The sequence below is a fragment of the Cricetulus griseus genome, chromosome 4, assembly GCF_003668045.3.
Source record: "Cricetulus griseus strain 17A/GY chromosome 4, alternate assembly CriGri-PICRH-1.0, whole genome shotgun sequence".
Taxonomy (NCBI): Eukaryota; Metazoa; Chordata; class Mammalia; order Rodentia; family Cricetidae; genus Cricetulus; species Cricetulus griseus.
Window position 1 is genome coordinate 156,621,217 of NC_048597.1, and position 22,225 is coordinate 156,643,441.

The following is a 22,225-nucleotide window of genomic DNA, read 5'->3' on the forward strand; positions in this document are numbered from 1 at the left end:
TCTAGGAACCCACCCCCAACCCATCCCCACCCTGAGACAAGTTTTCTCTGTGTAGTCCTGGCTCTCCTGGAACTCACTCTGTAGATCAGGCTGGCCTTGAATTTACAGAGATTTGCCTGCCTCTGCCTCTTGAGTGCCAGGATTAAAGGTGTGCATCAGCTTTGATTCATTTTACAGGTGAGGAAATTGGGACCCAGAGTAAATAAGGAGACATAGGCAGAAAAAAAATATGGAATGTTAGCTAATAAAATGTTAAATGTCTCTTTAAATGTTAACTGTATATGTCACCAGATGGCAGAAATCCCCTTTATAAAGACTCTTATGCAACTGCTTAACATATCTTGCCTACTAGTTCAGACGAAGTTCTTAATCAAACCCAGGGCTCAGGACTGAAGAGAAAGACAATGTTGTCTACTGGAACGGTTTAACTAATTTTTTTTGATGTGTACATCATGTTGTGGGTATGTGTTCATACATGTCTCTGTGTATATCCATACATGTGTATATGTGTGAGTTTGCACATGCACATATGGAGGCTAAAGGTCGACACCAAGTGTCATCTTCAATTGCTGTTCACCTTGTTTTTTGAGACAGTCCTCATTAAAATCCGAGCTCACTAGATCTGGCCAGGTTGGATGGCCAGTGAGCCCCAGGCATCTCCCTGTTTCTGCCCACTCCTAAAACAAGGAGTATGGATGCATGTTGCTACATCTGGCTTTTTTTTGGGGGGGGGGGTGTTGAGACAGGGTTTCTCTGTGGCTTTTGGAGGCTGTACTGGAACTCGCTCTGGAGACCAGGGTGTCCTCGAACTCACAGAGATCCTGACTCTGTCTCCCGAGTGCTGGGATTAAAGGCATGCGCCACCACCGCCCAGTACATCTGGTTTTTTTCAACCTGGGTCCTAAAGCTCAATCTCAGGTCTTCATGATTGCTGTGCTTGCCAACACTATGTAGATGGAATTTTTTTTTTTCTGTTCATTTGTTTTTCTGTGATACAGAGCTGATTCTACCTCTTTTAGTTGTATGATAAAAAAATATTAAAACTTTTTGAGAATCTATATTCTCACATATAAAACGAGAACAATATAGATAAACTTTCAGATAGACAAATTAATGATGCAGGAAAAAATAAAGCACTCTGCATCAAGCCTAGCACACAGTTAGTATTCAAGAGATGCTGGTTGACATTTCTGTGACATTCGAAAGTGATCAAACTGTGAAACTTAGTTCTCAGCTCTAGAGGTGGTCACATGACTCCTTTACCTGTAAATTCAATGTCCACAAAAACCTTGATTAGGGCTTCTGAAAGCTGGGCAGCATATGGAAAGTTGCAGAATACACGTTTCCGGTGAAACACACTGGACACCAAGGGATTTGTGGTCTGATCCAAGTGAGGCATCACGGCTTCTAACACCTCTGCTAGTTTGGCCCTTAGGTGGGGATTCTTCATTCTGCAGAGGGCAAAAAGCAAGATGAGCTTAATTTCCTCAATATAATTCTATTCTACACAAGGAGCCAGTACATCCTATATCACTGTTAAATATATAAAAAATTCACACCTGTTTCAAGTTTGTCAGTACTTGGCTGATACAGGATATGCCATTTAACATGTTGTTTTGAGATGGTTCTATTATGTATGTAGTCCTAGCTGTCCTGGAACTCCCTATGCAAAGCAGACTGGTCCTGGACTTGTGGCAATCCTCCTGTCTCTGCCTCCTGAGTGCAGGGATTATAAAAGTGTACTATTATGCCTGCCCACTTAGCTCTTTAGGTGGCAGCTTACCATGTATGAGGGAGCACTTAAGCCTGTATGAGGGAGCACTTCAGTTTTCATGTAAAGCTTAGACATTCAGCTTTCTTCTCTACCAATGTACTATTCTTTGATAGGTTCATTGTGAATACATTTGGCTTCCAAAGCTTTCTGAGGGCAAAGGTTAAGTTATAACTACCTGACAGCACCCATATTCCCTACCTGTGTATCTAATCAATGATGGTTGGCTTCTGACTTCCCTTAGGGTCTGCTCAGCTCAGGTTAGCATCTATATATTTTTCATTGATGTGCCTTAGAGAATTGTGGACTCTTCTTTTTATTTTGCAGCAAATGTGCCCTTTTGTGCATAGAAATTGTTTCCTTTGACCTACATACATACCCCCCATACCGCAAAAAAAAAAAAAAAAAAAAAAAAAAAAAAAATCAGGGAAGCAATTCTAAAACCCATAATACTCCTGGTTTCAGAGAGAAGGCTAGAAGTAACATGAACCTAGGTTTACCTCTTATCCAGCTCAAGGTGCAGGAACAAGCTTTGATTCACATAATTAGTAGAAGAATCTAGCACTTGGATGCCATTGGTGTGGCCTCTGGTATTCTGGTTAACTATTTTAACCGGGACCAGCAGTGGAATTCCCAGCAGACCCTTTATTTTCAGGGTCAAATTCTCTGTGGGCAGAGTCCTCTGCTTCTGAGGTCTCAGCACAGCAGGAGGTGTGTTTTGTGGCTCTAACAGCGACAGGCAAGCTTCCAGCACCTCACCTTTCTATGCTTCCAGTGAAAATGGTGATAAAGTGAAGGACATGCTCCAGGGAATCTGCTGACGTCTCCAAGATGTCCTCAGCAAATCGCCGGAGAAAAATGAGGAAATCACCCAGGTTATCTGCAAAAAATTCTGAAAAAGATTCACTGGAATTAGCCAAATATCTGCTTATTGGTCTCAAACAACATTCCAATCTGTCTCTTCAATTAACTAATGAATGTTAAAAAAGTTGAATTCTTTTTTTTTTAAAGATTTATTTATTATGTATACAATGTTCTGTAGACATTTATGTCTACAGGCCAGAAGAAGGCACCAGATCTCATTACAGATGGTTATGAGCCACCCCTCAGCCCTCAAAAAGTCTTTTGTACAAAATTTTTATCACCATCTAAGTACCATAGAGGTGATAAGTTACTAACTGTGATCTCTTACATGTGTATCAAGCTTTATTTTTATCTGAGCAGATGCATGAACAGTAGTAATACAAAATATTACTAACACAAGCATGCTGTGTCCCCAAAGATCAGTCATAATTTAAACTATGGTTCAGGTGTGGGTAGTTACACTAGGTGACTGCAACAAGGAGATCCAGGATGAACCTTTAAGCATCCTTCCCTTTTGGCATTTAAACCTTGGCAAAGTCCCTTTCTACATTATGGTTAGGAGATACCCTGATGTATATAGTAGAGTACATCATTTTCAAGGTTAGCCATCAGAATTTGCAGCTTTCATCTGGTCTTTTGTGCTGCTGCATCATGAGTGGTAGTAAGAGATGTGTGGGGTTATTAGCAAGCAGCTAAGGCCTGTTGACAACCACATGACTGGGCTTGTAAATGGATCCTTCAGCTCTTGTTGAGTCCTCAGAGTCCTATGGCTCTGACTGACAGCTGGCCATGATCTCATTAGTGCTCTAAGCTAGGATCACACAGTCAAGTGCTCTGGGATTTCTGACCCAGAGAGCTGTGTGTGATAATGTTTGCTGTTTTAAACTGCTATGTTTTGCCGAGGCGTGGGTAACTTGTTACACAGCCATAGGAGACCAGGACAGTGTTCAAGAACATTTAATCTGATTAGTGAACAACATCTACTGCCCCTTCACTGACATAAACACACACAATCTCCCTTCTGAGTTAACTAACAAGAGGTGCTTCGCTTTTTTCTAAAAAAGCCCAGGGAGAGTTAGACAGACAAATCATAGATTGAAAGACAAACAATATTAGTGACAGGAACTAAGAGCTGTGAAAATCCTGACAACAGTTCTTCTTTTGAAGGCTGTTTTCTGACTGTCATAGCCCTGGAGACACAAGGCTGGGAAGCAACCATTAGTGCTCCATGCTTTGGCCAGGAGACATTATTTGCAAGTTTGAGCACTTTCTCTAAAAACAGTGGAGTGATAACTAAGGACAGTCTTTTGAGGATTAAGCTTCCAAGGTGACCCAGTTAAACTTAGGTGGCTATTAATAGGATGTTCCCAAGGGACAGGCTGCTTACCTGGCACATAAGCCAAAGAGCTGTAGCCATCTGGCAAAGGAAAACTTAGCTCTAATGGCTGTGAGCCCTCATTGCCTATGGCCAGTTGAACCAGCAGAACAGCCATGGACACCTGCAAATTCAGGCAGTTTTGCAGCATCTGGGGCTCAGTCATAGCAGTCTTGGTAGAAAGATAGATGGTCATCAGACGTTCAAACTGCTCACGGAGATTGTCAGCAGCAGGGCTAGAGCTCTGCTGAGCATCCCGCCAGGCAACCTGTAGCCGATGCAGATTTTGGTTGATTTTTACCATCTGATCATGCAACCTGCCCCCAAAAAAGCAGAAGAGACCAGGTCAGGGAGGCTCACGTGGGGCAGTGTAGTATAGACTACACTGGAAAGCAAGTCTTCATTTGGTTATTCTAGTATTCTAAGGTTGTAGAAAGTTGTAGGTACAATGACACAGAAGGCACTCAACAAAAGTCACTGACTAGACAGAAGCAAGGTACACTGCTCTAGGAAAATGTTACCAGGTACTCAACAAATATGAAGCTAATTATGAAGAGTTAGCAGCTTCTGAATGAGCATGGTGCATAGTGAGTGGTTATTACTGAAGATAGTCATTTTAATGAGGCAGAGTATGAGCAGCCTAGCACCAATTTCAGAGAACACAGGTGGGGCCAGAGGATGATCTTTGCACAGTTAGAAAACCGAGCAGACAAAAAAGTCTTGATCATAACGACCACACATAAAGCAGCCATCACTTGGCACACAACCTAGGAGCAGCTTCCAGCCCTCTGTTGTTTAGCATAAAGTAATTATTCTTCACAGAAGTTCATTTGAACATTGAAAGGAAGACCTCGAAGTAAAAGCTACCAATAACTGCTTCTACATCCGTAATCAGAAATCACTCCCTTTGGTTCTTTTGTTGCTGTTTGTTTTTTTCAAGACAAGGTTTCTCTGTGTATCCCTAACCATTCTGGAACTCACTTTGCAGACCAGGTTGGTCTCAAACTCAGAGATCCGACTGCCTCTGCCTCCCAAGTGCTGGGATTAAAGGCGTGCGCCACTATCCTCTCCCCACTCCCTTTGTTCTTGTGGACAGTGACTAGGATTACTGACTGGGAAACTAGATACCAGGCATCTAGTCTGAATGTAGACTGTTGAGCAGATCAAGCACATGCTCAACTTCTGTCACCACATTTAAAATGTCAACAGGTTAGAAAAACTTTATAGCTGGGCGGCTGGTGGCACATGTCTTTAATGCCAGCACTTAGGAGGCAGAGGCAAGTGGGCCTCTGTAAATTAGAGGCCAGCTGTGTCTACAGTTACACAGAGAAATCCTGTCTTGAAAAGCCAAAAAACCCCAACAAAACAAAACAAAACAAAACCTGTCTAATAAAGACAAATTTTCATTTTTTCAGTAATTTGCTGCTGGAGTTTTGAAAAAAAAAATGCCTTACATTAATTTAAATATCCTGAAAAGGCATTAAAAAAAACCCAAAACAGTATTTCAGGCCAGACATGTGATGAATGCCTTTAATCCCAGCACTCTGAAAGCAGAGGCAGGCAGATCTGATTTTGAGGCCAGCCTAGTCTACAGGGCAAGTTCTAGGACACACAGAGAAACTCTGTCTTGAAACAAGCAAGCAAACAAACAAAAATTAGGATTACTGGGATCTGGGGAGATGACTCAGTTGGTAAACTGCTTGAAGTGCAAGCACGAGGACCTGGGTTCAGATCTCCAGCACCCATGTAAAAGCTGAGTCTGGTGGTATGCTCCTTTAGTGTTAATGCTGGGGACACAGAGACAGGAGGATCCCTGAAGTCTTGCTGAATCAGTGAGCTCCAGGTTCAGTGAAAGATAGTTCCTCAAAAGAGATGATGAGGGACAACTGAGAAAGCCACCTAACACCAACTTGAGGCTTCTACACCACACAAATGAGCATGTGTATCCTGTCTTCAAGTAAAAACAAAACCAGTATTCATAACACTCTTTCTAGATCCGAATTATGAGTGAGTTGTTATCCCCCCTCTTACATTGGCAACCATTCTCAGCTAGATAAGAGGGGAAATTGTAGAGTGGTATGTAGCTGGCTTGCTAGAAATGGACCCTTTTGGAACCTGTACACAAAAGTTCTCAACCTTCCCATTTTTAGAACCCTTTCTCTCATGCTCACAGCTGTTTTGTGGTCATATTGGTCTTACTGGAATACCTTATCATTCTTTCAATTTTTTTTTCAGTTTTGCCTCTTGGCCCTTTGGCATCAGAAGTAATAAGAACTCAAGAGCAGCGAGTGAAATGTAAAATGAAAATAATTCAATCTTCCTAGATAACAACAGAAAGATAGGGACTGAAAAGTTGGCAAAATGGAAAAATATTAGCACATTGTTAATTTAAAAATAGATAAAAACGGTAAGTAATCTGTACAAAGTGGCCTCACATAGATTTAAACAAATGCACATGAGTTCTTTCCTTATGACATCCTAACATGAATCTTTAGACGCTCTCTCTTTTTATTTTAAAAGATTTATTATGTATAGTCTCAATTTGCCTGCATGTATTCCTGCACACCAGAAGAGGGCACCAAATCTCATTATAGATGGTTGGGAGCCACCATGTGGTTGCTGGGAATTGAACTCAGGACCTCTAGAAGAGCAGCCAGTGCTCTTAACCTCTGAGCCATCTCTCCAGCCCCTAGACTCACTTTCAACCTTTGAGCTATCAACACAACTAACTAGCTCTTCAGAAACAGTTATTTTCCAATGACATCAAAGGAGTTACCTGTGAAATCCCAAGTACAAGGTATACTCTGTCAGGGCCAGGTTCTCTGTCACAAGATTGTAGCTCTGGGGGAATATTGGCTCCTGCACAGCCGGGATCAAACAGGTCTCTTTGTCCAAACCTTGAATAAGTAAAAGGAATGATGAAGGCTCAACGCAGACCTCGGTCTTGAACTTCAGTATCCCTTTACTTTGTTCAGCTTCCATACTGCTACAATGGAATCTTCCTCACAACATATCTCCAACTACTTCCTTGTCTAAAAACACTTTCTGGCTTCTTGCTATCCACAGATATAGTTAAATCTCTTGTTCAGCCAATGAAATCAGCAAAAACTAAAATGAGTGATAATACTGTATTTTTCCTAAGTGATAGGCAATGGACCAATTTTCCATTTATTCTGTTTTTCTGTGTTCAAGCTGAGTTACTTTTGTGAGATATAATTTAAGAGGATTAAAAAAAACCTAGAAGGAAATCCATCAAAACTGAGGAGAGATTATTTCTGAGTGATAGAATCAGGGCTGATTCATTTTCCTCTTTTTCACTTCTCTGTATTCTTCAAGTGTTCTCCAATTTGGAGTCAGCTTTCTTCCTTCCCACTTCCCACCTCCTACTCTTTACCCCACTTGCTCTAACAACATGGAACTTCTTACAATTCCTCAATAAAGACCTTCCACAGATTTTTTTTCCCTAGACAACCTCAAACTCAGAGATCTGCCTGCCTCTGCCTCCCAACTGCTGGAACCAAAGACGTCTGCCATCATTCCCCACTGTTCCTTCCACAGACTTTCACAAACTGTTTTTGTCCTGTGAGACACTCCTGCTCCTTTGCCTGGTAAACCCTGATTTGCCTTTCAAGACTCAGCCATGAAGATCCCAGCTTCTGCAGAGCTGGTCCCTCACTCCTTCTCATACTGTTGTCAACTATGTCAACCTGTCTGCCTTCTTCTGCCCTCTGAGTTCAAAAAACAATGGCAGCTGTGCCCTACTGGATTTCTATAAAAGATGATGGAATGAATGTCCAAGGTTGTCAAACCAGACAGAGGGTCTCACTAAGGCCTAATATTTAAGGGATAACGGTTGTTTTCAAAAATCCATGTTTAAAATCATTTAACTAGTTCTCTACTGTGCCTCTTCTGTTTTGAACAAGAGGCACTTTCTTAAAGGCTAAGGAAGCAAATGCTTTAGAGGTGGCACACACATTCACTGTTTTGAAAAGCCCAGTTCCCCGCTTACCTCTCATGTGTACATTTTTAATTTTTCGTTCTTCATCATTCAAATCCTTCAGGACACAGTATGAGGGATTAAAAGTGAGGAGCCGGGAGGATCTGGGCTTGCAGAATGGCTGGCACAGCTTCAGGAGAGCGGCACCCAGATTCAGAAAGAAGGCATCTGAGGCATACATTTGGAAGAAGATTTCGGGCATCTGATTGGCCCAGATCTTGGTGCGTCCTGCATTTGCATGCAAACAGTTTCCAAGCCAGAACAAGATACAGTGTTTGGTTTCTGGAGAAAGCTGGAGCAAGTTCTTCAGCATCTGGTAGATCTTTTCATGGAACTGAGCCATGAACTGTTTAATCAGAAAACACAACCACAGAACATTCCAATTTCACAATCCTGGTATTTTCTTTTATTTACTCCTAAACACTAACAAATACAAGTTTCTAAAAATATGCTAATCTTAATCTTTCCCTTCACTCTTTTTGCACCTTACTCCCCAATTCTGATATTTAAAAATATATGTATTTCTGGGTATTCATGGGACATTTTCTGGTCAACTGCCAAGCTGCAGAGAGTTTAGTAGGTTTTATGGTTGGGGTTTTTCTGTAAAGTGTTAATGATAATTCTTCTGGCTCTGTCATGGTTCTCATAGCAACTACTCAATTGACCACTACAGAATGAAACTGAGCCACAAACAATACAAATAGACATGGTTACAGTCAATAAATACCTTTAATATTTATATTACATTTAGTGTTAATGTATTTAGTGTGTGGGAGAGGCATGGGGTCGAGCATTATGTGTGAGGATGTCTGGGAACAGGCTCTCTTTCTACTGTGTGGGTCCTGGGGACTGTACTCAAATCATCAGGTTGGATGACAAGTGTCTTTACCAACTGAGCCATCTCACTGGCCCCAGTAAATCTTTCTTCACAAAAAAAAACAAAACAACAACTATGGGCAGAGCCGGGCATTGGTGGTGCACGCCTTTAATCCCAGCACTTGGGAGGCAGAGGCAAGTGGATCTCTGTGAGTTTGAGGCCAGCCTGGTCTCCAGAGCGAGTGCTAGGATAGGCTCCAAAGCTACACAGAGAAACCCTGTCTCGAAACCCCCCACCCCCCCAAAACAAAACAAAACAAAACAAAACCCAAAACTATGGGCAGTTGGATCTGGCTACTGCTGCAGTCTGCCAAACACCTGCTTGACAGCATCGTGATGATTAAATAGTAAATGGGACCCCTAAACTGTGCCCCAGTTAGCCATCTAATGCCCACAGTCAGACTTCTGCTAAGTTTTATGTTAAGTGGCCTTCTCTTTAGAGAAGAACAAGGGCCAAAGATTTATAAGATGGCATTTAGTCAAAAGGTTTTATAAGTGACAATAAGTATTCTGGCAAGAAGGGCAAGGACTGAAGGGGGTGTGACAGTGTCATCATACAGGGCAGGGTCTATATAATCTAGAAGTTTATTCTCACCCAACATCAAAGTCTATCCTCTCCTCATAGTGAAGGATATGAAGAGCGTGATTCCTTTTTCTTTTCTTTTTTTCTTTCTTTCTTTTCTTTTCTTTTTCTTTTTTTTTTTTTTTTTTTTTTTTTTTTTGAGACAGGGTTCCAGGCTGTCCTGGAACTAGCTCTGTAGACCAGGCTGTTTCCAAACTCACAGAGACCTGTCTGCCTCTGTGCTAGGATTAAAGGCATGTGCCAACGGTGATTTCTTTGCTTCCTTCCTTTTTGAGACAGACTCTCCTATAGTGCGAGTTTGTCTAGTACTTGCTACGTAGTTCAGGATGGTCCTGAGCTCCCGATCCCCCTACTCTATTTCCTATGAACTAGGATTATAAGCCATCCTATTACTCCCAATAAGAGGGCAATTTCATTGTGTTACTATGACAAAAGCAAATCAGACCAATTTGCTTTCCCAAAGAGGTTGACGCAGCCTTATCCCTACATGGCTCCTGAGGAAATGCTCGTCTCAAATCAGGGGGCTGTGACACCCTGGGAAACAGTTCCACCTGATGAATGTTGGCCTCCTGTACTTTGATCTCCTGAGGACTCGAACGAGATGGATTCAGAAAGTAGCCATGATTTTCTACCACACCCGGAGTCTTTAACAAGCATGAGATATTCAGAATTACTCCCAGCAAGGTCTTCTGATACATCTGCCCATTGCTAGGGTCCTTGGGCTGAATGTATTCTAAAAAAACCTGTAGGAAAGGACAAAACCTAGTTATTCATGTGTATGGTGAGATAAAGGGCTCAGATGCAAGGGTCTCAGTACAACCAACCTCCCCCCCCCACACTTTTTTCTTTAAAGATTTATTTATTTATTTTATGTATACGACTGCTCTATTTGCAAGTATGCTGGCATGACAGAAGAGGGCACTAGACAGAAGAGGTCATCAGATCTCATTATAGATGGTCATGAGCCTCCATGTAGTTGCTGGGAATTGAACTCAGGACCTCTGGAAGAGCAGTCAGTGGGCTTAACAGCTGAGCCACCTCTCTAGCCCCTCTCTTTCTTTCTTTTATTTTTTAAGAAAGAGTTTCTGTATGTAGCCTTGGCTGTCCTAGAACTTGCTGGGTAGACCAGGCTGGTCTCAAACTTGGAGATCCACCTGTCTCTGTCTCCTGAGTGCTGGGATTAAAGATATGTGCCACCATCATCTGGCTCCATTTTCTTTGCTTTTATTTATTTATTTTTTTCTTTTTAAAGGCCAGGTTTTATAAAATCCAGACCAGCCTCAAATTACAAGAAAAAAAATTAAGCATTTATTTATTTTTGTGTCTGTCTGTATATGTGTGCATACCATGGGCACAGTATGGAGGTCAGAGGAACTTGTGTGTGTGTGGGGGGATTGGTTCTCTCATTGTCTTTTTCATCCATGTGGGTTCTGAGGATCAAATTTAGGTCTTCAGGCTTTGTAGCAAGAGACTTTATCCACTTAGCCATCTCACCAGCTCTGTCCTCAGGCCCTCAAATTCACAGTGTAGCTGAGGATAACGTTGATCCTCCTGCCTCCACTCCCAAGTGCTAGGATTCCAGGCACATGACAGCATACCTGGCTTTCTATAGGCAATGTAATAGTGTCATCAGGACAGGAAGCATCAAGTACTGAGTTGTTAGCACCATGAGCACATAGTGTCTTTCAGACCTACCTTGGCCATATCCTTTTGCCTAGTGAAGTAGAGAAGAATATCCAGATATGCATACAGTAGGATCTGGCAGAGCTCCAGATCTTTTATTCGGCCTAGTAAAATATCAAACACTGGAATCATGACTTCAGGAAATGTTCGAACTTCCTCATCCAACAGCAAGGCTTCGATGACCTCTTCTAAAAACTCAGTTACATCTTCAAAATCTAATAGACAAATGAGAAAGGAAGGAGACCATGTCAATTTTTGTCTTTATACATTGTTTCATGTTTTGTCTGTCTGTCTATCTCTGTTGTGGTGCAGGAATTGAACCAAAGACCTGGTGAATGCTAGACAACTGTTCACTAGTGCTTGACCAATGAGGACAGCTGTTCACTAGTGCTTGACCAATGAGGACAACTGTTCACTAGTGCTTAACCAATGAGCTACGTACCCACTTGCAAACACTGGCTCTTTATGATTTACCTTTTATTTATGCGTGTGGGTGTTTTGTCTGCATGTATGCCTATGTATGGAGTGCATGCAGTGCCTGTGGAGGCCAGAAGAGGGCAGTGGATCTGCAGGGGAACTGGAGCTACATAATAGTTGTAAGCCACCATTTAGGTGCTGAGAATTGAACCAGGGTCCTCTGGAAAAGCAGTTAGAAGTGCTCTTAATTTTGAGCCATCTCTCTAGCCCCTCTATGATATTTTTGAGAATTCTGCTGGTACTGAGGCCTAAAGATCAAGGTGTAATCTGTCTTCCTTAATTTCTATCAGAATCATAATGGCTGTAAGACTCTCTAAAACCATTAGAGGAGTTTTAAATTGGTATTCTAAATGTAGATGTTTAAAGACCTTGCTTCTATACTCACGGGCTCCCTGAATGGCTTCTAACATCAAATCTACCAGTTGCTCATGGATGTTTTGGTCAACATAGATCTCTGGGGTAAGGAGAACAGTTCGAGTATTAGACACAGTGAGGTTTCTGCACTGCACTGCAAAAGGGAGCAGGTTTTCTGGAACTTTGGTAATCTACAACAAAGAGAGAAAAGCATTAAGTTTTCTATAACATGGAGCAAGGGTGGGTACAGTAAATAGGATGAAAACATATCAGTTCCTCAAACAGTATTGTTCTTTTTCCCCTTCCTTCCTTTCTTCCTTCCTTTTTTTTTTTTCTAAGACCCGGTTTCTCTGTGTAGCTTTTGGAGCCTGTCCTGGCATTCACTCTGTAGACCAGGCTGGCATCAGAGTCACAGAGATCTGCCTGCCTCTGCTTCCTGAGTGCTGGGATTAAAGGCATGCACCACTACCACCTGGCTGTTTTTTGAGATAGGGTTTCTCTGTATATTCCTGGCTGTCCAGGAACTCACTCTGTAGACCAGGCTGGCCTCAAACTCAGAGACCTACCTGTGTCTGCCTGAGATTAAAGGTGTGCACTACCACTGCCTGGCAATATTGATTTCTTGGGGACTGAAAATTCATGACGGATTTATTCTTTGGCTTAAAAGGCCACTTGCTAAAATTCTAATTCTGAAAAAATCAAGTTTAGACCAATTCAGTACTTCCACCTCACTGGAAATGTTGTTAGCATATTTGGGGTTTGCTTGGTTTATACTGTTTTATTTTGGTCTCACTCCGTAGTATACGCTGGCCTGGAACTCACTGTATAGACATGGAGACCAGGCTGGCTCTGAACTTGTAGCAATCTTTGTGTCTGTGCCTCGTGAGTGCTGCAATTTCAGGCATGTACTACCCACACCTGACTGATCTGGTGTTTAGTCTTTTTTTTTTTTTTAAGGGTCTGATTTCTAGAGAGGTATATACAGAGAATAGGAGGCATTGGTTAACTAGCAAGAGAGATGGACCCCAAGCCACAGAAAGGAGACTAAAGCTTTATGCAATGTTATAGTCCTACAAATACTCAGTTCCAGATATACCATGATATACTTATATATTAAGACATGAAAGACACTGATCCAACTCTCACTCACATTTGAAAGTTACTCAAGAGGACAATCTAAAATTCCATGGGGTTTATTCCTTTACCTCTTCCTTGGCTCTTTGGAAGCAGGAATAAAGGTAACAAAAGATGTGCCTCTCCCCGGCATCTCGATCAGCAGAGAGATTTAACGTTGTAGAAGAAGTCATGCTGATCAAGTGGTTTCCTGGATCTTGAAGCAATAATCGAGCAAAGATGGCCTATTAACAAAAATAAACAAAAATATTAATCTATTGCAAAGGAAATCCTAGAACACTAAGATCTAAAAAGTTTGATACATGCTTTTTTTTTTTTTGGTTTTTCAAGACAGGGTTTCTCTGTGTAGCTTTGGAGCCTATCCTGGCACTCGATCTGGAGACCAGGATGGCCTCGAACTCACAGAGATCCACCTGCCTCTGCCTCCCGAGTGCTGGGATTAAAGGTGTGCGCCACCAATGCCTGGCTGATACATGCTTTTCAAGAATCAGATGTAGTTCAGAATAAATTTAGAAATATAGGAACTAATTATATATACATAGTTACTGTAAAGTAAGTCTCAAATGTCTGTGACAGTCACAGCAAAAAGTCACTTGTTGAATGGTATTAAGAATCAGTGATGAAACATGTGAAATCTACTTTCTGTGTGATTACTGGGCTTAGAGACACTTTAAATGTGAAAGCAAAATGCCAAATTATCAGCCTCTCTTCTCAATTTTTCTTTTCAGGGTTTCTTTGTGTTGCCTCTCTGCAGACAGACTTGCTTTGCAGGCCACTCAATTTTTTAGAACATTATTATTTTTAATTATGTGCATGTATTGTGTGTCTGTGTGTGCATGTGCACAAGACTGAAAGTGTTCATGGCAGTTAGAGGCCTTGGTTCCCCTTGGAACTGGAGCTACAGGTAGCTGTGAGCCATATAGGTGCTAGGAATTGAACTTGGGTGCTCTGTAAGAGCAGTATATGCTCTTAACAGCTGAGCCATCTCTATAGGGTCCTTTTTTTGTTTTTTGTTTTTGTTTTTCCAGACAGGGTTTCTCTGTGTGGCTCTGGAGCCTGTCCTGGATTATTTTGTTCTCTGAAACAGGGTTTCTCCTTGAATTCACAGAGCTCTGCTTGCCTCTGACTCCCAATGTTGGGATTAAAAGTATCTGCCACCATGCCCAACTGTAAATCAGTTTTCAAAGGCATAGTACACTTACTGTGGAATCTGATACCCTGGGAAACAGTTCTACCTAATGGATGATGGCTTTCCGTACTTGATCTCCTGAGATCTGGGATGAGATCAGAGGAGGACAGTGGTTGTCCTGCTCTGTCACACTCCACCTCATTCCTTTGAGCTCTCACCATTTTTCAGCTAGGCTGGATGGTTAACAAGTATCCAGAAATCCTCTTCTCTCTACTCCGTCTCATTTGTGACACTGAGGGGATAGTCCCACATAGCCACAGTTAGCTTCATGTGGGTACTGGGGAGCCAAACTTGCTTGTGAGCCTGATTTTGATTTTTGAAAGTATTCAAGGAAGAATGGGCCTTGTCTTAGGAACTTAAGAGTCTAATAAGAGTGATAAGGCAGGTTGAATAAAAAGCCACAAGACAGTGACAGTCCCCACAAGAAATGGATAGGATAAAGAACTCAGAGGAGGGAATGTCAATTCTTTTCTGGCAATTTTGATGGCATTTTAACTGGTTCTTAAACAATGGGTGGATTTGGATGTGTGGCCAGAGAGGAATACCATATACAATGGAAGAGGTGGAAGCAAGCAGTAGTGTCTGGAGAATGAACAGGATTTAGTTGCATGGCTGCAGTTTGTGAGGGCACATAATCAGGAATGGTACCTGCTCAACATTGCTCATATCAAGCCAGTCTTGATCTTCCAGCTCTACTGCCATTTCTTCCAAATACACACAACGGCTGGGGATGCCATTCCCGCCTTTCAAGTTTGGATCACCTTTGAAACAGTTTTAATTTGATAGGTTAAGAATAATGTTTTAAGACAGGGTCTTGCTATGTTGCCTATATTGGTCCTTAACACCTGGCTCAAGTGGTCTCTCCTGCCTCAGCCTCCCCAGTACTAGAGACTAAAAGCACATACTACTGTGCTCAGCTTCCAACAACTGACCTTGATAGGGAGTCTCTTGAATTAAGGAATACTAGTGATCTTGATATACAAAGTAGTTACAGAGCATGGACCGTTATGGACCCTCAGTATGACATTTAGCAAGAAAATTCCAGATACCAGCATTAACCTTAGGGGTGAATTACAAATAGGGCATAGAGGTAAAACACTTCTGAACCTCTCAGCATCCATGGAATAAGGAAATGGGGTTAGCTACTCTTTCTACTTCCTTTTAAAGGTAGTACAGAAAAGTAGTCATACAGCCCAGTCTGCACTAAAATGGTGACAGAAAATTATATCTGTAGAAATAGTTTGTTTATTTGTTTTTTGAGACAGGGTTTCCCTGAGCCCTGGCTGTCCTGGAACCCACTCTGTAGACCAAGCTGGCCTTGAACTCACTGAGATCCTCCTGCCTCTGCCTCCCCAGTGCTGGAGTAAAGCTGTGTGCCACCACCTCCTGGCTAAAATACTGTTTTTAGGTAATTAAAAAGCTTACTAAGATAAACCTGCACACCAGGGAGTGGTTTTAAGTCTTAGACATAGCAGTTTTCTAAGAAACAAAGTATTCCCTAGCCCAAGCAAAGAGGGAAGAGCAACCAACTGTTGGGTGCAAGTCTACCACTCACTGTTGTCCAGAGTAATGAGGAAGATCCTTTGGATCATGTGATTGATGTTGAGTTGCTCACATATTTCTTGCTGTGACCGGAAGGAGCGGTTAATCTCAGACACAGAGTAGTCATATTCGTCCAGGCTCTCTGAGACACTGTTATCCGAGTCATCTGGGCTTGCTGGGAGCTCATCTGCAGGAACATATAAGTCAGTCATTACACAGTATACTTCTCATAAGTCATTACACAGTACGCCCCTCCCCCCTTACAACAAAACACACTACCTAGAATGTTTGAATGTAACCACTAGGAGGACAATTGCAGGCATGAAACAAATTATTCATCTCATTACTGAGCAACTCAAGCCAGGCAAGTGAAGTGTAGGATCCTGAAATCCCGGCTATAAACCTTGCCTTCCATATAGTAAGCTTTATTACTTCTACCCATAACTGTACCCACCCTACCAAAATTAGCAACATTAGCTAACTTTCTTGGAGAAAAAAATAATTAGCAAATAGATCAAACGACAGTATGGCCTTTCCCTGGCGAATACATTTGTTTTGGTAATTTAACACTCAGGAATATGTCCTGTAGAAGGGCTCCTAAAACCAGTACCTTATAGATAGCTGCTTAATTCTGTAGTGTTCCAGACTCCTGTGCTAATGTTCATTACTCTTATTTTTTATTTTAAAATTGTTGTGCTTTCCTTGTTTCTTTGACTTTTGTGTGTGGGGAATGTGTCAGTGTGCACCTGGAGGTCAGAGGACAGCTTGTAGCAACCCATTTTCTCCTCCTTCTATATGGGTCTTGGGGACTGAACTTAGGCCATCAGACTAGGTGGCAGGTATCTTTACCTGCTGAGCCATCTCACCAGGATCATTTTTTTTTTTTAAGATTTATTTATTTAAAGTGTTCTGTCTACATATATGCCTACATGCCAGAGGAGGGCATCAGATCCCACTGTAGATGGTTGTGAGCCACCATGTGGTTGCTGGGAATTGAACTCAGGATCTCTGAAAGAACAGCCAGTGCTCTTAACCACTGAGTATCTCTCCAGCCCACCAGGATCATTTTTTAAAAAGAGAATTTTAAAAATTTGTTTATTTTTATTTGCATGTATGTCTGTGTGAGGGTTGAAGTTACAGTAGTTAGCTGTCATGTGGGTGATAGGAATTGAACCCAGGTCCTCAGGAAGAGCAGTCAGTGCTCTTAACCACTGAGCCATCTCTCCAGTCCTTAAGATGCATTTTTAATGATGTGTACGTATACACTCTGTGTGGGAATGTGCATGCTGGGCCATCTCTCTAACTTTTTTGTTGTTGCTGGTTATTTACAGATCTGTGCCATACTTTAAAACATTTTTTTAACCATTTACTTATTTTTGTATTTGTATGTTTATGTGTCATGACATGCATTTGGAGATCACAGAACAACTTGGGGGAGTCCTTTTTCTCTTTCCACCATGTGGGTTCCAAGGATCGAACTTAGGTCATAAGGACTGGAAGTGCCTTTACCCACTGAGCTATCTTACCAGCCCCTCAACTGGCTTTAAAGAATATGCATGTATGTGTGTGTGTGTGTATGTATGTATGTATGTATGTATGTATGTATGTATGTATGTTTGTTTGTTTGTTTTGTCTATATATATGTTTGTACACCAGAACAGGGCATCAGATTCCATGTACTAGTTGCAGATGGTTGTAAGCTGCCATGTGGGTGGAATTGAACCCGGGTCCTCTGGAAGAGCAGCCAGTACTCTTAACCATTGGGTCATCTCACTAGCTTCTCAACTGGCTTTTAAAAATTATTTTTTATTTGTAAATGTGTTTTGTCTGAATGTATGTATATGCAGTGTGTGTGTGAGTGTGCGCATGAGCACCTTATGGCTGAAGAGGTCAGAAGAGGGCTTTGAAGCTCTGGGACTAGAGTTACTGATGGTTATAAGCCACCATGTGGATGCTGGGATCCAAACCCAGGTCCTTTGCAAGAGCATCACATGCTCTTTAACTGCTAGGCCACCTCTCCAGCCCTTTAACAGGCCTTTTAACTTATTAACACCACCATTATTTCCTGTAAGTCGTTCAGAGACCTTCTTCATTCCATTTATTAATTCTCTGTGTTTTATGAAACAGGGCCTCCTGTTGTCCTCCCTCTCCCTATAAGGATGATCTTGAACTTCTAATCCTCGTCTCCACTGCCAAATTACTAGCATCAAAGGGATGCACACCACACCTGCTTTTATGTGGTATGAGGCAGTAAACCTGGTGTTTTGTGCTTTCTAGGCAAGCACTTTACCAACTGAACTATATCCCCAGCTCTATTTTTTTTTTTTGATACAGTGTTTTATATTATCCAGGCCAGCCTTAAACTAACTATACAGGGAGGATGGACTAAACTCCTGATCCTCCCGCCATAACCTCCCAAGTAGCTGGGATTATAAACCTGCAGTAACAGGCCCATCTCATTCCTTTTTTTTTTTTTTTTTTTTTTTTTTTTTTTTTTTTTTTTTTTTGGTTTTTTGAGACAGGGTTTCTCTGTGGCTTTGGAGGCTATCCTGAAACTAGCTCTTGTAGACCAGGCTGGTCTCAAACTCACAGAGATCCTCCTGCCTCTACCTCCGAAGTGCTGGGATTAAAGGTGTGAGCCACCAACGCTTGGCTCATTCCTTTTAATAGCTGCATTGTAATATATGTTTGCCTTTACTACAACTTATGTAGTCACTTAAACTCCATGTTTATTCATCAGATGAACATGAGAACTGTTCCAGGGTTTCATGATCTTAAGTAATACAACACTGAATATAATCTGATTGTTTTTGTTCATATGGGTATTTTTGTAAGACAAAAATCTCAGAAGTAAACTGGGTAGTGGTGGTGCACACTTTTAATCCCAGCACTTGGGAGGTAGAGGCCAGCCTGGTCTACAAAGCTGTACAGAGAAAACCTGTCTCGAAAAACAAAAACAAACAAACAAACAAAAATTCTCGGAAGTAGAATTGCTGGCTCAAAGAACTTGAGAACATTAGGGTGGGTGAGGTTGCTCAGCAGATAAAGGCACTTGCTGCCAAGCCTGGTACCTTGAGTTCAGTCCTTGGAACCCACATGGTGGAAGGAGAGGACTGAACACATCAAGTTATCCTCTGACCAACACATATACATGCACACACATTAAATGAATGTAATACAGAATTTTAAAAAAGAGCTTAAGTATTTTAAAAGTTAACAGAAGTTATTCTTAAAGAGACTGCTTTTATCTGTATAACTAGCTAGAAATAAGAGAAAATGTCTCTTAATTTTAACCAAATTTGATTTAATTACAGAGGCAGCATGGAAATAGAGAAACCTATACCAAAAAGAAGGCACTCATGGAGGAACAAGAAAGGTTAAGAAAAAAAGTGAAGGGAACTGAGCATTACTACCCTTCAATAAGTAGAAAATGATTGCAGTATAAACTTCAGGTGACAGAAGACACACTTCTTAACTGGCTTGCACTGAGAACTGATTCCTGAACCAATTCAGCATGGCCAATAGAAGAAGTGGGCAAGGCCAGCCCCCCTCAGTGATGCCTTCCTGGTTCAGCACTCCAAGTCTTTCCACCAATAGCACCCGCGCACATAAAATTTGTATGGTGTCTGACTTTTTCTACCCAAACACAGGGGGTGTGGAAAGCCACATTTACCAGCTCTCTCAGTGCCTCATTGAGAGGGGGCACAAGGTCATAATTGTCACCCATGCTTATGGAAATCGAAAGGGCATCCGTTACCTCACCAATGGCCTCAAAGTTTATTATTTGCCTCTCAGAGTCATGTACAACCAATCTACAGCTACGACTCTCTTTCACAGTCTGCCATTGTTCAGGTATATATTTGTTCGGGAGAGAGTTACCATAATTCATTCCCACAGTTCTTTTTCTGCCATGGCCCATGATGCTCTCTTTCATGCCAAGACAATGGGGCTTCAGACAGTCTTCACGGACCATTCCCTTTTTGGATTTGCTGATGTCAGCTCAGTGCTTACAAACAAGCTTCTAACTGTGTCTCTCTGTGACACAAACCACATCATTTGTGTCTCTCATACAAGTAAGGAAAACACTGTACTACGAGCAGCACTGAATCCTGAAAGAGTGTCGGTCATTCCTAATGCTGTAGACCCTACTGACTTCACCCCAGGACCATTGAGGAGGCATGACAGTGTAATAACCATTGTTGTCGTGAGCAGACTTGTTTACAGAAAAGGGATTGATTTGCTCAGTGGTATAATACCTGAACTCTGTCAGAAATATCCTGAATTAAACTTCCTAATTGGAGGAGAGGGACCAAAGAGTATCGTTTTGGAAGAAGTGCGGGAAAAGTACCAACTACACGACAGGGTGCATCTTCTGGGAGCTTTAGAACACAAGGATGTCAGAAATGTCTTAATTCAAGGACATATTTTTCTTAATACCTCCCTGACCGAAGCCTTCTGCATGGCAATCCTGGAAGCTGCCAGTTGTGGTCTGCAGGTCGTCAGCACCAGGGTTGGTGGGATCCCCGAAGTCCTTCCAGAGAACCTTATTATTTTATGTGAACCTTCAGTAAAATCTTTGTGTGAAGGGCTGGAAAAAGCTATTTTCCAAGTGAAGTCGGGGCTGTTACCGGATGCAGAAAAGATCCACAATGTAGTAAAGGCTTTCTACACCTGGCGGAATGTGGCAGAGAGAACTGAGAAGGTGTACGAGAAGGTGGCGAAGGAAACTGTGCTGCCGATGCATGAGAGGCTCAACAGGCTCACCTCTCACTGTGGTCCACTTACAGGCCACAGTTTTGCTTTGCTGGCTGTGTTCAGCTACCTCTTCCTCATGTTCCTGAGATGGATGACTCCTGATTCAGTCATTGATGTGGCAATAGATGCCACTGGGCCACAGAGAGTGTGGACTCATGATATAAAAGGAGATGCGACTGAACCTCAACTATAAACTTTAGACAGATCTATAACAGTCGAAAGGAACCTTGTCCTTTTGCTTTTAGGCTTTGAAGTCAACGTCATAATAGCATTCACTGTTTCATTTGAGGAAAGCTAAATAAACGGTCACACAATTCCCGAGCTTGGAAGCTCCTTGAATTTCTTTAACTTTAACTGGGAGACCAGTTTGGCCACTCAGGCATGAAACTTTCAGTGAAATCCTTCCAGTGGAGACGTTTTTAACATTGCATTTTGGGAGCCTTGGGTGCTGGGTCTTTTTTTGGGGGGGGGTGCTAGGTCTTTTGGGGCCAATTTTTAACATTATGCCATCATTCAACATCCACCAGAAACAGACAAGCTTCCTTTAGGGAGATAGTTATGTGAACTATTTCAGGTCAAACTGATGTTTCTTTACTGGACTCTGAGATCATACTCTCACATATGGGTCCATTCAGGAAGTGTAGCATATGATCTGAGCAACTTGCCAACATGTTTTGAGTGCCTGCTGCCTGCTCTGTAGGAAATGCTCTGCCATGGAGGACTAGCTAATGTGAGGTGGTAAAACAGTTACCATGCCCCAAATGCTCAAGTCACTTAATTTAAGGAAAATGCCACCATAACATACTCTAAGTACTTCTCTAATCCTGCTGTATGCATTCTCCTAGGTGGACACTTCATATCATATGTGTATGAAGATATTTTGTTTTTCAAGTCCTAGGTGCTTGTACCACTGTTGTAGGCTTTAAAAAAGTTACTTATTGTTGTTATGTGTATGTGACATGCATGTAAGGTAGAACAATGTGTTTCTGTATACACACCTTGATTATAACTGTCAGTATATGTGGAAACACACTATTCCACCCAACTATTTACAATTATTTAAAGTGAAGTGAACATTGAGGAATTTTCTAAAAAGATTGTATTTTTTTTTATTGCATTGCTTTTGATGTTATAGTTACTCACATAAACCAAGGCTGTTAAAACATGCTCATGACCAAAAATAAAGATGAGAATGAATTTTAAACAAACAAACAAAAATATAATTGTTTAATTTTTTATTACATTTCTTTAGAGTATGTATGTGTGGCTGGCTACAGAGCACATGCAAGGTCAGAGGACAACTTGTTGGAGTCTTCTTTTTTCCCCAGGGACTGAACTCAGGACATCAGGCTTGGAAACAGGTGCTTTTAGCCACTGAGCCATCTGACAGCCCCTAATTGTAGTTTTAATGGGCATTTTCCTATAGATTAGTGAGTGAGACTAGAATTTTCATCATTTGATATTAAAATTGCTATCACAGCTTGTCTTCTAGCTTTTCCTACCTTTTTCCCCTTATCAACTGAATTCCTTTAATGTTTCATAGAGCAACTCAAAGATTGCCTCTCAGAAGGGCACTCACAGGAATGCCCTTATAAAAGTGGTGCTAGGCACTAGAAACTAGAAGG

The 22,225-nt window shown here is 41.7% G+C and overlaps 2 protein-coding genes across 6 annotated transcripts in view; one reads left to right on the forward strand and one right to left on the reverse strand.

The window, feature by feature from the left end:
• Positions 1-21,809, forward strand: part of LOC103164275 (N-acetylglucosaminyl-phosphatidylinositol biosynthetic protein-like) — a 38,439-nt gene extending 16,630 nt beyond the window's left edge. The window contains exon 2 of one of the 2 annotated variants that reach the window (XM_035443633.1): positions 19,160-21,809. In XM_035443633.1, the coding sequence (XP_035299524.1) occupies positions 19,360-20,793 (1,434 nt within the window). In that variant the 5' untranslated portion in view covers positions 19,160-19,359 and the 3' untranslated portion in view covers positions 20,794-21,809. The remainder of the gene's footprint in view (positions 1-19,159) is intronic. The other variant, XM_035443634.1, reaches the window with a different exon arrangement.
• The window catches only part of Ube4a (ubiquitination factor E4A), a 42,982-nt gene that overhangs the window by 13,142 nt on the left and 7,615 nt on the right, over positions 1-22,225 (reverse strand). For 3 of the 4 annotated variants that reach the window (XM_027411994.2, XM_027411995.2, XM_027411996.2), the window contains 11 exons: positions 15,859-16,032; positions 14,952-15,064; positions 13,186-13,338; positions 12,012-12,171; positions 11,162-11,364; positions 10,018-10,209; positions 8,020-8,353; positions 6,787-6,907; positions 4,023-4,327; positions 2,531-2,663; positions 1,264-1,451 (listed from right to left, as the gene is read on the reverse strand). In XM_027411994.2, coding sequence (XP_027267795.1) covers positions 1,264-1,451; positions 2,531-2,663; positions 4,023-4,327; positions 6,787-6,907; positions 8,020-8,353; positions 10,018-10,209; positions 11,162-11,364; positions 12,012-12,171; positions 13,186-13,338; positions 14,952-15,064; positions 15,859-16,032 — 2,076 coding nt within the window. Of the gene's footprint in view, positions 1-1,263; positions 1,452-2,530; positions 2,664-4,022; positions 4,328-6,786; positions 6,908-8,019; positions 8,354-9,644; positions 10,210-11,161; positions 11,365-12,011; positions 12,172-13,185; positions 13,339-14,951; positions 15,065-15,858; positions 16,033-22,225 lie in introns of those variants that run through there. The other variant, XM_035443632.1, reaches the window with a different exon arrangement.